Source organism: Trachypithecus francoisi, unplaced genomic scaffold (genome assembly GCF_009764315.1).
Source record: "Trachypithecus francoisi isolate TF-2019V2 unplaced genomic scaffold, Tfra_2.0 Contig01474, whole genome shotgun sequence".
Taxonomy (NCBI): Eukaryota; Metazoa; Chordata; class Mammalia; order Primates; family Cercopithecidae; genus Trachypithecus; species Trachypithecus francoisi.
The window spans coordinates 22,776,933-22,794,269 of record NW_022681435.1 but is presented as its reverse complement, the minus strand read 5'-3'; the positions used below and the strand labels follow the sequence as shown (position 1 = coordinate 22,794,269).

The window sequence follows — 17,337 nt, the reverse complement described above, 5'->3', positions numbered from 1 at the left end:
TCCTAATTTTAGTTATTTAAATCTTCTCATTGTTTTCTTGGTCAGACTAGCTAAAGGTTTGTCAATTTTGTTGATTTTTTTTTCAAAGAGCCAATTTTTGGTTTCACTTCGTTTCTCTATTGCTTTTCTATTGTCTATTTTGTTATCACTAGTCTAATCTTTATTATTTACTTCCTTTTGCTTGTTTTGGGTTTCAGTTTGCTCTTCTTTTCCTTTATTTTTATTTTTATTTATTTGAGATGGAGTCTTGCTCTATCACCCAGGCTGGAATGTAGTGGCGTGATCTCGGCTCACTGCAAGCGCTGTCTCCCGGGTTCACGCCATTCTCCTGCCTCAGCCTCCCCAGTAGCTGGGACCACAGGTGCCTACCACCATAGCCGGTCACTTTTTTTGTCTTTTTTTTAGTAGAGATGGGGTTTCACCATGTTAGCCAGGATGGTCTCGATCTCTTGACCTCGTGATCCGCCCACCTCAGCCTCCCAAAGTGCTGGGATTACAGGCGTGAGCTACTGCGACTGGCCTTTTTGTTTGTTTGTTTTTTGAGACAGAGTCTCAGCTCTGTCACCTAGGCTGGAGTGCCATGGCATGATCTCGGCTCACTGCAATCTCAGCCTCCTTGTGATCTGCCTGCCTCAGCCTCCCAAAGTGCTGGGATTATAGGCCTGAGCCACCACGCCCTGCCTGCTCTTCTTTTTCTAGTTCCTTAACTTATAAAGCTAGGTTATTGATTTGAGATATTTATTCTTTTCAAAAGCAGAACTTTACAACTATAAATTTTTCTCTAAGCACTGCTTCTCATGGTTTTGGTATTTTGTGTTTTTGCTTTCATACATCTCCAAATAGTATGGATTTGGGTCCTAATTTCCTTTGGGATTTCTTTGATCCATTGATTGTTTAGGGGTGTTGTTTAATTTCCATATATTGTGAATTTTCCAGTTTTTCTTCTATTACTGATTTCTAGTTTTATTCCATTGGGTTGGAGAAGATACTTTGTATGATGTGAGTTTATAGAGACTTATGTCATAACATATGGTCTATCCTGGAGAATGTTCCATGTGTAATTGAGAAGAATGGGCATTCTGCTGTCGTTAGGTGGAGTGTCCTATAAATGTCTACAAGGGCTAGTAGGTTTGTAAATTTTTCAAGTCTTCTATTTCCTTGATGATCTTCTGTTTAGTTGTTCTTTCCAATATTGAAAGGAGTATATTGAAATCTTCAAATAAATATTATTGTTGAACTCTTTATTTCTCTTTTCAATTATCTCATAACTTTACATATTTTGGGAGCTCTGTTTGTAGGTGCATATATGTTCCTAATTGTCATATCTTCTTAATGGAGTGGCTCTTTTATTTCTTATAACAATTCTTGTCATAAAGTCTTTTTGCCTAGTGTTAATATAGCTCTCCAGTTCTCTTTTGGTTACCATTTGCAAGGAATATTTTTTTCCATTCTTTGACTTTCAACCTACTTATGTCTTTGAATTGAAAGTGTCTTTTATACATGGAGTCTATCCAAATGTCCATTAATGATAGACTGGATAAAGGAAACATGGTACATATACACCATGGAATACTAAGCAACCATAAAAAGGAATGAGATAACATCCTTTGCAGGGACATGGATGGAGCTGGAAGGCATTATCCTCATCCATTTGTTGATTGATGGACATGTGGACTGGTTCCATATTCTTATGGATACACATACACACACACACACACACACACACACACACACACCATGGAATACTACTCAGCCATAAAAAGGAATTAAATAATGGCATTCACAGCAACTTGGATAGAATTGGAGACCATTATTCTAAGTGAAGTAACTCAGAAATGGAAAACCAAACATGGTATGTTCTCACTCATAAGTGGGAGCTAAGCTATGATGATGCAAAGGCATAAGAGTAATACAATGGCACATATACACCATGGAATACTATGCAGCCATAAAAAAGAATGAATTCATGTCCTTTGCAGGGACACGGATGAAGCCAGAAACCATCATTCCCAGCGAACTAACACAGGAACAGAAAACCAAACACTGCATGTTCTCACTCATAAGTGGGAGTTGAATAATGAGGACACATGGGTATAGGGAGGGGAACATCACACACTAGGGCCTGTCGGGGGTAGGGGGTGAGGGGAGGGACAACATTAGGAGAAATACCTAATGCATGTGGAGCTTAAAACCTAGATGACGGGTTGGTGGATGCAGCAAACCACCATGGCACATGTATACCTACGTAACAAACCTGCACGTTCTGCACATGTATCCCACAACTTAAAGTACCAAAAAAAAAAAAAAAAAAGAAAAAATAGAATAATACAATGGACTTTGGGGACTCAGGGGAAAGGGTGGGGGGGGTGATGGGTAAAACACTACACATTGGGTGCAGTGTATGCTGCTTGGGTGATGGATGCATGAAAATACCAGAAATCACCACTAATGAGCTTATTCATGTAACCAAACACCACCTGTTCCCCAAAAATATATTGAAATAGAAAATAAAGAAAAAAGAGAAGTTACAAACAAAAATTACATTTATAACTGTCCTATATGTTTACTTTTGTAGATACCTTTATCAGTGTTCTTTTATTCTTTGTGTGGATTCAATTTATTGTCTAGGATACCTTCATCTTATTCTGAAGGATTCCCTTCTCATGAAAAATGAACTATAAGTCTTATTGAGAATTGCTTATATATGAGGAGTTGCTTCTCTCTTGCTGCTTTCAAGATTCTCTCTTTGTCTTTATCTTTTGAAAGTTTAATTATGATGTGTCTTGATGCAGATCTCCTTGAGTTTATTCTACTTGGAGTTTATCAAACTTCTTGGATGTATAGATTTATGTCTTTCAACAAGTTTGGGAAGATTTTGGTCATTATTTATTCCAATATTCTTTCTGCCTCTTTCTCTCTACTCTTTCTTGGATTCCCATTATGCATATATTGTTATGCTTAATGTCACACAGGTCTCTGAGGCTTCATGTCTTTTCTTTATTCTTTAATTTCTTTTCTTCTGGCTATGTAATCTCTATTGACATATCTTCAAATTTGCTTCTTTTCTTGCTCAAGTATGTTGTTAAGACTTTCTTTTGGCAAATTTTGTATTTCCATTATTGTACTTTTTAACTCCAGAATTTCTGTTTGATTCTTTATAATTTGCATGTCATTTTTAATATTCTTTGTTTCTTGAAACAGCATTATCATTCCTTCCTTGGACCTTTAGACATGGTTTTCTTTAGTTATTTGAATATATTTAAAATAGCTGATTCAAAGTTTTTGTTGAGTAATCCCAATGTCTAAGCTTCCTCAGGGACAGTTCCTATCCCATGAATGAGTACTATTTTCTTGTATCTTTGCATGTTTCATAATTTTGTATTTAAAACTAGGTATTTTAAATAATATAATGTGACAATTTTGGAAATATTTTTCCCCTCTTGAGGATTTGTTGTTGTTATAGGTATAGCTGTTTCTTTAGTGCCTTTCCTGAACTAATTCTGTAAAGTCTCTATTCTTTGTCATGTATAGCCACTGAAGTCTGTCCTTAGTTAGCTTAGAAGTCAGCTAATAATTAGAGATTTCCTTAACTACATGGAACCGGTAAATCTTCCAGGTTTTGCCAAAGGACCCTGTGCAGGTTGGGACACACCTTCAATACTTAGCCAGGCAGTTGACAATATGACCTCATGTTAATTAATTACATCTTCAAAGACCGTAATTCTAAATAAGGTCAAATTATGAGGTTCTGGGTAGACATGAATTTTGGGGCACAGAATTCAACCCAGCATAGAATCAGACAGACCTATGCAGGGGCCTTGGCCCCTTCCTAGCTGTGTGACCTCATAATTCTCGTTCCCCCAGTAATAATGATGCCTAATTAGGGTGACAGTACCTCCCAGTGTGTCCCAGACAATCTTGCTGTCCTGAAAGAATTTTTTAATTTTGTCCCCATTTACTTTCAAAAGTATTTCAGTTTGAATAATACATTAATAAAAGAAGCAGCATTTAGGATTAGGGTAAAGGCTTTCTGTAACATAGCATGTGAAGGCTGAGCCCACAAACAGTTAACAGCTATAGCCACTACCCAAAAAGGCCCTTCCTGTGCAGTGTGGAAAGGAACATAAGTCAGGCACTGATTGGAGTTTTCAGCAATCACCTGGTGAATTGCAGCACCTTCAGCAGCTGCGAATATTAACTACACAGCAACAAGAAGTATATTTATGTTTTTAGTTAAAGGGAGGCACTGAATTCTGTTCACCAATTTCTCCCCCAGCTTAGCACAGTCTTGAAAATAGTATGGCTTTTAAAGTTTGGTGAATTCATGAAAGAATTATAAAGACCTTTCCTACATCAAAACCCATTGTACCCAAATGTGGTGACTCTGGCTTTCCTGGATGGACAAACACAGTGATCCTTAGCGCCTGTTCCTTGAAACCTGTACGTCCAAATCAATAGGGGGTTTGCCAAAAATGCATTTTCCAGGGCCCCAACCCAGACCTATTGGATAGGAACATCTGGGATAGAGACCAGGAATTGGATTTTCATCTAATGCCCCCTGCAATTCTCATACACACTTGCATGCAGGAATGGCTGGGTAAGGTGCCCTTTAGGAAGCAGTTCTCCTGCAAGTAAAATTGAGGAAGTCAGCTCCAACAGCTGGAAATCAGAAGGAACTTCTGGGCTCTACTACACTGTTTTTATCTATTTATCACCAAAAATGGATTTTTAAATAATCCTCAAAGACTCTTGACTACCAGTTTTCTTATCAACTTAAATATTTAATTCTGTGAGGCTTTTTTTTTTTTTTTTTTTAGATGAAATCTCCCTCTGTCACCAGTTTGGAGTGCAGTGATGCGATCTTGGCTCACTGCAAGCTCCGCCTCCTGGGTTCAAGCGATTCTCCTGCCTCAGCCTCCCAAGTAGCTGCAGTTACAAGTGCCTGCCACCACGCCCAGCTAACTTTTGTATTTTTAGTAGAGAAGGGGTTTCACCATGTTGGCCAGGATGGTCTCGATCTCTTGACCTTGTGATCTGTCCACCTTGGCCTCCCAAAGTGCTGGGATTACAGAGGCATTGGATTTTTAAATCAACTAATGGGACAGTATTACATTTATCTGTGGCTCTAGAACTCTGCTATCCAATAAGGCAGCCACTAGCCACATTTAGCTATTTAAACTTAATCAACAGTAAATGAAATGAAAAATCCAGCTTCTCAGTCGCGCTAGCCAGGGGCCAAGTGCTTAGTAGCCACAGAGCTGGCTCCCACATTGGCCAGTGCAGATACAGACCCTTTCCATCCCACAGCAGGACCTGCTGGACAGCACTGCGAACAGCCTGCCAACCATGGCCACACATCAGAATCACCTGTGGGCTTCCAAAACCCCCAGGTCTAGGCCACAGCCCTAGACCAACTTAATCACAGCCTCTGGGAATGGTACCCAGGACTTTTTAAAGGTTAGCTTGCACCACAATCACCTGGAGAAAGTGTGAAAGCCGAGATTGCTGGGCTGTACCCAGCATTTTGGATTCAGTCTGGGTGAGAGCAACTTGCAGTTTTAGCAAGCTCCCAGGTGAGGCCAATGCCCCTGGTCCAGGGAGCACACTTTGCAGTCACCCTCTTAAGGTAAAGCTAAACCTTGAGTTCTGCCTCTGTGCCTATGGAGCACTTGATGGTCGCCTCTGGCCTTGCCCATTTCTCCTTCCCTGAAAGTTCAGCAGAGCAAGCAGGGAGTCCCCAGGCCATGCCCCCTGATAAAAGGCCTCCGAAGGCCTGGAACTACTCAAGGCTGAGACCCAGCATCCAGTTAAAAGGAAGCTTCCCTTTTTCTTCCAGCTGTCCTTCAATCATTTTTTTCTTTTCCATCATTCCCAAGCCCCTGCTGCTGTGGGGCCCATCACTGCTTCTCCACCTCTACTGTGAGCTTCAAAAATTACTGGGCACATGCAGGTTTGCCCCTTACAAATGCCTCCTGTGGACTCCTTGAGTCCCACAGTCCATTGAGTGTTCTTAGTTTTCTTCCTGGTCCCCAAGAGAATCAAACTAATGGATTATCTGTAAAGATGGTGGCCCCAGCCTTTTGCAGCCTGAAACATCTGGAAGCCAGAGCCCCACTCCTGCATATTTAGACCTAAAATGAGACTCGCCCAAAGGGATGCAACCACACAGCCTGTGATAGACTGTCTGAATCTAAATCAGCCCCAGAGCTGCTCCTCACATCACTGCTGGGTCCTAGTGAAAGGATTATGCTAAAACATGAATTCTCCCAACAGAAGGATTTCCTTCACTGCTGCACCTCCTCCCAGCTCATCTCATTTCAGTGCGGTCCTCTCTTCACTCCAAGCACACAGAGCGTGTGTGGAGTATGATCACCCAGTCCTCACTTAGCCAGTATTGTCCAGTTTTTAACAAATGAAGGCTCTCAAACCTAGTCTTAATTTCTGTGCCTTAAGGAAATGAAGGATAATCATTTCTCTATTTGAATTTGCTTAATTTCACTAAACTCTAAATTTTAAGGGTTATTTTGAAGCAACAAATTTTACTATTTCTTAATATCTATTTTTTATTGGTGTGTTAAAGTACAAAGTAAGTAAATCAAATCCTACCACAAACCTGAAAAATTAATGGAATCATTGGAAATCATGTATTCAATTGGAGCTTAATGCTTCTGTCAGCTTCTGAAAACACTAAGCAGTGAAGGAGCAGCTCATGGGTCCTGTTCCAGTGATTTTTGTGATAATAATATCAAATAATAAAAAAATTTAGGCCGGGCGCGGTAGCTCAAGACTGTAGTCCCAGCACTTTGGGAGGCCAAGGCGGGTGCATCACGAGGTCAGGAGATCGAGACCGTCCTGGCTAACATGGTGAAACCCCGTCTCTACTAAAAAATACAAAAAACTAGCCAGGCGAGGTGGCAGGCACCTATAGTCCCAGCTATTCCGGAGGCTCAGGCAGGGGAATGGTGTGAACCCGGGAGGCGGAGCTTGCAGTGAGCTGAGATCCGGCCACTGCACTCCAGCCTGGGCGACAGAGCCAGACTCCGTCTCAAAAAAAAAAAAAATTTAAAATGTACAAAAGGATAACAATATAATCGTTTGGGTTTACCATCGGACATACTCGCCCATGGATTATTTCTTGAATTCTAGCCCTGAATCGAATTGATTTCATAGAATGGTATAAAATGTTTAGAAAGTCTCTCCCCCGTCTCACAGGGACTTGCGTTTAAATCAGACGGTGCTTTTCACGTATGTCCAGGAGCAAGAGAATCCTGCTACACTGGTGAAAAATCAAGGGCCTTGGAGCAGATTTTAGTTCGTCTTTCATTTCAAAGCACTCCTTAGATATTTGCAAATTAAATCCCCTAATTTGGTGAGGACGCCCAGCTTCCCAAATAACACGGCTTTTCCTTCGATTCTAACCAAGCAAGCCGGCCCTACCAAAGCCCGGGTGCGTGTTCTGGCTCCAGGCTTCTGAGCAACCTTTCTCCCCACGCTGCAGCTTTTCAGTTAGGAAGTCAGAGAGAAGGAAAGAGAACTATTTCCAATTCAATCATGAGCATGTCTACGCACCACTGAAGACAGACCTTTGTCCTGTTGCTTTCCAAACTTTAAATGTGAATTTTTCTTCTTATGATCACTGGCGTGCTCTGTTATTCTGGAAAAAAGAAAAAGCCATAAGCACCCTGAAGTGAGGCTTTCACCTGATACTAATTTTCTTCCTCGTTATAAAGGCTATTGTTTGTTTGAACAAAGAAATAGGAGCCATTGGTAGCTGTTTAAATTATAGGAATGAGGGCAGCGATGGGGAAGGAGGAGGAGGGGACCTTTCCATTAATGAGCTGGGGACATTGATTATGGGGACACACTAAAGACTACAAGGGACACCTATATTTCTGCATTCTTTCCATGAGAGCAATATATGATCTTTATCATCTATTAAACACCACTCACATATTTCAGGTAGCTGTAGGTTGAGTGTTAACATCTAGATTAAACAAGCAGTTAAGAGTCTGATTTTTAAAATAAAATAAGACAAGCCTTTGAACTCTAGGACCAGGCACGCCCTGTTATCTTGTCGTACCTGAACGAGCCTGCGTTGAGCACCCAAGGCCTCTGGGCACATCTGTTGACGTGGGGTATCAGGCTCAACCCACTCGGGGAACAGGGGGCTTTTGGGAGGTGGCAGCCTCCTATACAAAACGGGCTGCCAGTAAATATTTATAGAACAAAGAAATGAATGAATTTCTCTTGAATTAAACATGATACATTTGTACAGAGCATAGTTCACTTTCATTTCAGTGACCCGAAATCCTGCTGAAAGTGTTCTTCCAAAACCTCAGAACAGGAAAGCTTCCTGTGCTTGGAAACTCCCTGGAGACACCTCCAATCGGAGTAAGCAGCAGAATTATCTGCACACTCATAGCCTTGCAGTCAGAGTATTTTTATTGAAAAAAAAAAAAGCCATCTGTTTGAATAGGAAACAATGATATCATGTGGCCTGCTTTCTCCTGCCACCCACTAATTTGACATCAGATCAGATCAGAGGAAAAGTTACTCGAGTCAGATTTTTTAAAAAATCTTTTGGGAACAAACTCATAAATGGAAGAAAGGGGAGAGTAACAAATGCAGACTGAATACATGGCAGGTCCAGGCTTTTACTATCATTGCTTTTAGCTCACCAGGTAATCAAAGCATAAAACCAAACGGTGATTTGTCAGAGCTTACGCTGTTGTCCCTGAACCAGCAAGAGTGGGGTGGGGGAGGGTTGCCGGACTAATTCGCTTCATGTGGGAATCGGTGTTTACCACGTAAGGGTCCTAATAGAAAGCGCCTGATTTTCAAACTGGAAAACATAAATAACGCGTGTTGCCACTAAAGCAGTGGTACCTTGCTGTATTTCTCTTCTGAATCGAACAACCTACATTTCAAAGGACAGTTTCCTTCCACATGTAAATATTTATTTGCTTGCTGCTGAGGAGTGTCAGGAAGTACTAAAGCACCCGTGTTTAGAGTTTCAGAAGCAAATTGCTTCTGCGCACGTCTTGATTCTGTTGAGCTCTCCGCCTCTACGTCAGGGCTTCATTAATCTTTTCTCTGTTTTAAAAAATAGAAAAGCTTTTCATTTACTGCTTCTAGGAAGCCAGGTGCATTGCAGTGGATCTCTTCGGCAGGATCACTGCTTTGTGTGAATATTTATTATGTAATTATTGAGCGCCTACCATGTGCACGGCAAGGCGGGGGGCACCCAGGCGTCCACTCTCCTGCAGAAGTCCTGGGTCCCAGGCCCGCATCTTTGGGGCCACCTTCAACTGGGAGGGTGTTGGCTTTTCTATGACACAGAGAGGCTTAAATCCCTCAGTGATTTAAAAACCTCCTGTCGGAGTCCAAACTGCTAGGTTGCCAGCCAGGAAGAGAAAGTTCCCAGGATTTTCAGTGGCTGAAGTTCTGGGCAAACAGCATTTGCACAAAGGAGGGGGCGCGGAAGGGGTGCAGGGAGGGCTCTCAAAGTGCCTGTTCAGCATCAGTTTACAAGTGTGCTTAGGTTGTATTTAGATGTTACGACGATTTTAAAAGTGAAATTTTGGCATTTTGCATTCAATCCTGACTAAAGCTCTTTGGTATATCGACTTAAAAGGTCTTCAGATTGCCAAGATTTTGCAGCTTGGATAACATCTTTGGAAAGGTTAAATGAGTCCATTTTCTGGAGCTTTCGTCAGCACAAGCCCATGATTCTCTGCCCTGCTGAGAAAGGAGGAGGCGAGCTGGGTTCTAGCCGATCCCCTGCTTCCGTCTCCCTCGGGCGAGCCTGTCTCTTCCGTCCCAGGAAGCCGCTGCGGAGAAGCTGCCGCGGGTACACGCGTTTTCACTTGGGCGCTTCGTTTCGTGTGAAGAAGGCCGGACGGCCTCTGTTGGTGTGGCCACAGCCTTTCAAGACAATTTAGCAATAAATGAAAGGAGAACGCCAAACAGGAGCCCAGGCCTGCAGCAGGGGGCGCGCCTGGCCCCAGAGCAAACACAAAGACCAGACGCAAACTGGTGGGGAACCGGACCTGCTCCCCAGCACGTGGGGGGCGGCGGGTAGCTACAGTGAGCGCTGGGGAAGGGCTGGCGGTCTGCACGCCCGGCCTGCCTCCTGAGATGGCGAGAAAGGCTTCTTCCCCAAGGCTTTCCATTCTGTGCCTGTCGGTGGGAACACGTCCCTGAGCCCACGGACGGGTGCCCTCCCAGCACCTGCGTGGCATCCGAGGGTGGCAGGCAGCCCTGGGCCCTTCCACTTCGGGCCGGCCCGCCGGAAAGCCCGCGAGCTCCTCTCCCAGCTGACCGGGGCCTTCCCTTTTCATCTCACTTCCTCTCCCTCCCCGCCCCCCGCCCCACACTCACAATTGGTGACCTCCTTCCAACTGCGGCGAAGTGACTTGGGTGAAACTGGAGCCAGGGGCGGAGGAACAGCCCCCTCCTGCTCCCAGGAACTCGCAGGCACAGCACTACTCGCAGGCTGCTAGCTTTTGTTTTTAAGAAGCACCGTATATTTTCTCGAGCACAGGCCGCACTCAAGTTCAGGCCATAAAGAAATTGCCGAGCTGTCTGTCCCTTTCACGTCAGGGCATTCTTTCTATGTAGCGCCATGTGGACGACCGAGATCTCCCAATAGCTAAGCCAGACCCACTCCTCCCACAGTAATCTGTGTGCTCCTCCCAGACATTTATGTGCCCACATCTGCAGTCTATCGTCCTAAAGCTGGTAGAAAATATCAGAGCACGTTTGGTCAAATGGCTAGAACAGACCTGCTGAGCCGGAGGAGAGAACCTAATTAATCTACAGAACGTTCTCAGCTCACCAGGGTGTTGGGCAACAGGAACCTCCAAGGCCAAGGGAGAACAAAAAGCGGCCTGTGATTCAGTTCGGGTTCACACAGTGGAAGGCAGCTTCTCTGGAACCACCAAGACACGAGTCCTCCCACACAGGCCGCACCTGAGCCAGCAGGGCTGCTGGTAGTCTCAGAAGGCCTTATCACCTGGTCATGTGACCTGAGCGTCAGGGTATTTCATCCACATTTTTACTTTCCCTGCCATGTAATCAAGTCTTTCCAAACCTTTACAGGGTTAGGTGGGGGAAAAAAAAAATCAAAGCCAAGTTTTGCATTACATTTCCTGTGTATTTTCAATCCATTAAAACAGAAACCCAGAAGAGGAGAGAAACAAAATTAGGAGCGGACTTCTCGGGTATTTTTTCCCGTGCCCCAGTGAGCCCACGACTTCCTCCTCCTTCCCACCGGAGTCGGGAAAGTTCCCAATACTGTGATTATGATACACTATATTGGATACATTTTCTTTTCTTTTTTTAAGATAAAAGTTTTATTTCAGAGAGAAGCACAAAGCCCTGACTGTTGTGAACAAGGCAGGGATTTGTGGGGACTCGGAGGCCTTCAAGAGGAAACAAAATGCATCAGCTTTTGATTAAGAAGAGGACACCGTGGTCCCAGCCTCGACCTCTCCTCTCCCTGGCCCCAGCCCATGGATTCTCACGACCCTGGCAGAGGGCTCCTGGAGGCTCCTCCAGCCACATTCCTGCTGCCTCCCTCTCAGGCCCTGCTACTCTTATTACACCATCTCCAGATCCTAAGCCTGCCTCCCCCATGCTGGATCAGTTTACCTCTGGATTCCCAGTTCGGCCATTGCCACGAGGTTCTTCCTTCCTCCCTCACGCCACGGCCCCTTGACCTCCCTCCATTCTGACTTCGGTAATCACCAACTCTGAGTGACCGCATTCAAACGTCATCCATTCAATGTGCATTAAATGCCCATTGTGTGTGTGCCAAGTACAGTCCCCACACTTGGGGTGCACCGGGCAAAAGGAGAGCCACGGGCTCATCATCACAGGTTTCTGGTGCCCACTTCTCGAGTTGGCTCTCAGGTGGAATTGCCAGTCTTCGTGACAGGGGTTCCCGGGGTTCCCGCACATCCATGCTTCCAACTCCAGGAAGACCCACCTCAGCTGGACAAGCACCTCGTTCCGCACCTGTGGACTCCACAGTCCCACTGAGACGCCAGTTATCCCCCGTTCTCTCCAGAATGAGGCAGAGTTCAGGGAAACCACAGGAGTCAAGTTGACCCGTCTTTCTGCACCCCTCTCCACCCATGACCCTCTCTCGATTACATTTTTAATCTCCTCCTACGAATCCCTTTTTTTATTCCCACAACACAAGCTCACCTCTCCATGCCTTAACAAACAACCCAACCAAGAAACAATAAAAAAGAGCCCTCTGTTTTCGCTTCCCACCATCACATTGAAAGGAATAGTTCTTCTTCTTGCCTCCTACTGACTCTTAGATCCGTATAATCTGACATCCAGCTGAAACCTTCTGCCGTTATACATAATTGCTTTTTCAAGCAATTATAGGACCAAATGACCCACGTTTATTTTAAATTTGGGTTTAGTATTCAATCACCGAGTCACTCTGTCCGCCCTCACAACTCCTGTCCGTACCAAAGACCTACATCTGAACTGTCACCACTTTGGTAGAGCTCATGAGAGGAGATGCCTGGGGCTGGGTGTCCTAACCCGGGAGGAAATGCCAGGTACCTCCGACGGGGCAGAGGCAGAAGTGGGTTTAAATCCAAGTATAAAACCAGATTTTTAGCATCTAGGACCCCAAACCACACAAGTCCAGGTCTACTGTTATCCATTGTTGCATAATACTCACCCAACCTTTACAGCTTAGACAACAATCAACACAGGTTATCTCACACAGTTTCTGCGGGCTGGGATTTAGGAGCACCTCAGTGGGGTGGTGCTGGCTCAGGGTCTCCCAGGAGACCACAGGCATTGTGTGGGTCAGGCTGAGGGCCTGAGGGTGACTTCCAGGCCGGCTCCGCCTCACCTGGGGTCTCAAAGGGCTGCCCCTCTGCCCTCAGGACACAGTGCTATCTCACTCCAGAATGGGAGATCAGATGACCCAAGGCGGAAGCTGCAATGTCCTTAATACCATCATTCTACATTACCTATGGTAACACAGATCCTCTCTGTTAGGTGTGAAATGGGGCTACACAGGTGTGAACGCTGGTGTGAAGCTCAATGGGTGCCATTTGGAGGCCACAGCAGGGTTAAATGGTACTCTGGAAGGGAGAGGGAACATGGCTTTAGAAGAACCTGTTAATGGTTTCCAAACATGTTATTTTTTTTTCTTCTTCTTCTTCTTATTATTATTTAAACTTTAAAAAATTTTTTTTCTTTTTTAGATGGAGTCTCGCTCTGTCGCCCAGGCTGTAGTGCAGTGGCACGATCTCAGCTCACTGCAAGTTCCACCTGCCAGGTTCAAGTGATTCTTCTGCCTCAGCCTCCTGTGTAGCTAGGATTACAGGCGTGCACCACCACACCGGGCTAATTTTTGTATTTTTAGTAGAGATGGGGTTTCACCATGTTGGCCAGGTTGGTCTTGAACTCCTGACCTCAGGTGATCCACCCTCCTTGGCCTCCCAAAGTGCTGGGATTACAGGCGTGAGCCACTGCGCCAGGCTTATTTTTCTTACTTTTTTTTTTTTTTTAAAGCAGGATTCTTTGATCAAAAACCTTGTTATCAGAATCACAGTTTATATCCAAATGAAAATACAGCCATCCTAGCTCAAGCTGACCGCTGGGACCCTGTCCATTAGGAACAGTTTTTGGAAAGCCATTTGGCAATATTTATCAAGATCTAAAACACACATGTCCTTTGGCCCATCAGTTTTACTTCCAGGAATTCATGCAACACAGATGCTTGCATCAGTTTACAGAGATGCCAGCACAAGCATATTCAGTCCAGAGTCTAATGGCAACATTTTGGAAACATTTAAGTGTCCATTGATAAAGGACTGCTGAAGTGAAGGATAGGACTGCCAGACAAGGGGATACCAGGCACTTCTTTAACAAAGGCACTTAAATTGACATGGAAATGTTTATTGCCCCATAAACAAAGCGAGCTGCAAAACACCACTTAAAGTTTGATCCTGTTTTTGCCAAAAAGAAAAAAAGATACTCACATGTATACTTGGGTCCTAAAAGGTTTCTGCACAGTGGTAACATGGTTTCCCTTTGGAAAGTAGGAAGGTGTAGTTGGTGAAGGAATCAAGAGGTTTTAATTTTTAAATTTACATCACTCAGTATTTTTAAACTGCTTTCAACCATTTTGTGATGAATCACTTTTTTGTGTTGAGATACAATTCACATACCATAACATTCACCACTTTTTTTTTTTTTTTTTTGAGGCGGAGTCTCGCTCTGTCTCCGGACTGGAGTGCAGTGGCTGGATCTCAGCTCACTGCAAGCTCCGCCTCCCGGGTTTACGCCATTCTCCTGCCTCAGCCTCCCGAGTAGCTGGGACTACAGGCGCCCGCCACCTCGCCCAGCTAGTTTTTGTATTTTTAGTAGAGACGGGGTTTCACCGTGTTCGCCAGGATGGTCTCGATCTCCTGACCTCGTGATCCACCCGTCTCGGCCTCCCAAAGTGCTGGGATTACAGGCTTGAGCCACCGCGCCCGGCCAACATTCACCACTTTAAAGTTTACAATGCAGCAGTTCTTAGTATCATCACGACACTGTGCACCGGTCACCACGGCTCTTGGGACCGCAGCAGCACAGGTGTCCTTGCTCTAAGCCCTCTCGCCCCAGCAGCCTCGGGCCCTCCCCCTGTTCCAGTGCTCTTCCCATCTCCCTTCCACCTTTCCTGACTCCCTGCCCCTCTGCATGCACTTCCTCCTACCTCTTAGCACCTCATGGCTGACAGATGCCTTGGTCCCTCTGCAGGGGTCCCTCCCCCTCTAGAAACTGAGCCCCAAGCACTTGTTTGCTTCCTGCAATTTCTCTGGCATCTGGAACAGCATCTTGTTGCAGAGACTGCTGTGAAGATCAGCATCTGTTGACTTGGTGAACTGATGGCCCTTTGCCCTGAACACCCATTCCACATTTCCAAGTGCCTGCCAGATGTTTCTTTCTGTATGATTGGCCAGCACCCTTAATCAACATGTTCACAAAACAAACACATGCAACAAACCCTCACCGTATCCCACTCACGTTTTCACGGCCCAGCCCCAGGTGGAGGAGGGAGCGGAAGGTCTCCTGCAATTTCCTTCCCCATCCATCCTACACCACGCGCATGAACATGCTTGCATCCTTAATTCCAGGCTTCCAGAGACTGGCCTGATGTACCACCAAACAAACCCAGAGAGAGACAAGGGACACTGCCATGTGTGGACCTGACGCATGCGGGGAGATTGCAGGCTGCTTGCAAATCCCACAAAACACGTAATTAAATTGCTAAACCTGTGAGGCTCAACAGTCTTAAATGGGTCTGACTCACGCTGGTGCCCGTTTGCAGCATCATAGCAGAAAATGTACTTAAGGAAACAGAGGAAAAAAGACTGAGAACAAAATAAAATGTCAGTGAAATGAAATGTCAGATGTGCCTTTCCTTATTCATCTTCCAACCAGAAAGACCCCAACAGGGCCAACTGATCACTCATATGTTTGTAGGGTTTGTGTTTTTTTTTTTTTGGTACAAATTCAAGGCTAGAAATTCCTTTGGACAAACTCATTTCTAGAAGGCAGAGAGTTTCCCTTTGGTTTTTATGCAATCAGAAGAGAAACCAGAGTATATAATGAAATGTTTCAATAATATCAACTTAATTTTGAATTGTTTTACTTTTTTATCTTTCCACTTGGAGAAAACCTGAAAATTCAGGCTTCTGCTGTGGCAGGAAGGGATCCCTAGACCACCTAAGGGTGGGCTGCTGGCTTCTCAAACTCCCTTTTTAATATTGTTCCTGCCTCTTGCTGCAAATTTAGAAGGTACTTTTTCCTTTTTTTTTGTCATTAGTTATTATTAGTTTATTATAAAAAATGGAAATTACTGACATGATGAAAGATTTCAGAACTTCAGTGGAATGGGCAGCTTCATGTTGATGCCATTTCAATAGTGACTTATTTCAGTCTACGTACTCTCCAAGAATGTCACCATCTCTAAATAGGAAAGAATCCTTGTCATCCAGAACTACTTTGGTGCCTCCGTATTCTGGGAGAAGAACTTTATCTCCAACTTTCAGGCTAACGGGTGGAATCTCTCCACCCTTTCCTTTAGAACCCGATCCAACAGCGACTACTGTTGCTTGCAATACTTTTCCTTGAGATTTTTCTGGAAGCATAATGCCTCCTTTGGTTACAGTTTTAGCAGCACTCCTTTCAACCAATACTTGGTCAAAGAGTGGAAGAAATTTTCTAAAGGCTTGTCCTGCCATGACTCCCTCCACCTCAGACTCGTACTCTGCTGTCGTGTAGCGCTGCAAGGAGAGACCCCAGAAGGCACTTTTTCCTATAATCTAAAGGTACGTAGCCTGTCTCTGCATCTACATATATGAATGTGTAGGTGGGTAAGGGACGATGGCTGTCTTCAAATTCCTTACATTTTTCTCTAAAGCAAAAGGAAGCAAAGAAAACAGGGAGTTCAGACGCCTATAAAAATGGAGGCGCTGGGCCGGGCGCGGTGGCTCACCCTGTAATCCCAGCACTTTGGGAGGCCGAGACGGGCGTATCACAAGGTCAGGAGGTCGAGACCATCCTGGCTAACATGGTGAAACTCCATCTCTACTAAAAATACACAAAAACTAGCTGGGTGTGGTGGTGGGCGCCTGTAGTCCCAGCTACTCGGGAGGCTGAGGCAGGAGAATGGCTGAACCCGGGAGGCGGAGCGCGCACACTCCAGCCTGGGCAACAGAGCAAGACTCTGCCTCGAAAAAAAAAAAAGAAAAAAAAGAAAAGAAAGAAAAGAAAAGAAAAAGAAAAAGAATGGAGGCGTCAAAATTGCTACTGAGTCTGGAGGGGAGGGACTACAAGATCTGCCAGGCTGGCTCTGCAGCCAGAAAGCCCAGGTGCTTTCTCCCTGGGCAGGTGTGCAGGGCTCTCCTTTGCTCAACAGTGACACACACGTCTGTCTTCTCCATAGATGTCCACAGCCCAGCCATAATTTTCCTGCTCATGCTCTCTTCCAGCACCTTCACTTCTGTTTATGGGAGAACAATATCCTTTCAAAGCCTTGTCTGCGGGCCTCATGCCCGGTATTTGAATGTACCTGAAGGGCCGGCAGCAGAGGGACGCGAGTGTATAGCCCTGGGCTTTTCTCCCAGCCCCCTCCGACCTCCTCCTCGGCATGGCCACTTTTGGCTCCCCCTGATTTCTTCCGTGTCATCTCCCTGTTCCAGTGTCCCGTGTCCTTCCCTGTCGGTTGGGCACGCACTGGCGTTCTCGTTCTCTAGCATCAGGTGGTGCCATCGCAGGCTCTTGACGGCCCAGCCTCCTGAGGACCCATCC

General features: G+C 45.1%; 1 protein-coding gene across 1 annotated transcript; it reads right to left on the bottom strand.

Annotated features, from left to right (window-relative positions):
• Positions 1-15,867: 15,867 nt before the first annotated feature.
• On the bottom strand, positions 15,868-16,447 carry LOC117062520 (10 kDa heat shock protein, mitochondrial-like). Its single transcript, XM_033176159.1, has one exon. It carries the CDS (start codon positions 16,266-16,268, stop codon positions 15,960-15,962), a length of 309 nt encoding a protein of 102 aa, XP_033032050.1. The 5' UTR covers positions 16,269-16,447; the 3' UTR covers positions 15,868-15,959.
• Between the last annotated feature and the right edge of the window lie 890 nt (positions 16,448-17,337).

Excerpts from the sequence above, each read along its gene's own strand:
- LOC117062520 (XM_033176159.1), bottom strand. The coding sequence starts at position 16,268 with ATGGCAGGACAAGCCTTTAGAAAATTTCTTCCACTCTTTGACCAAGTA.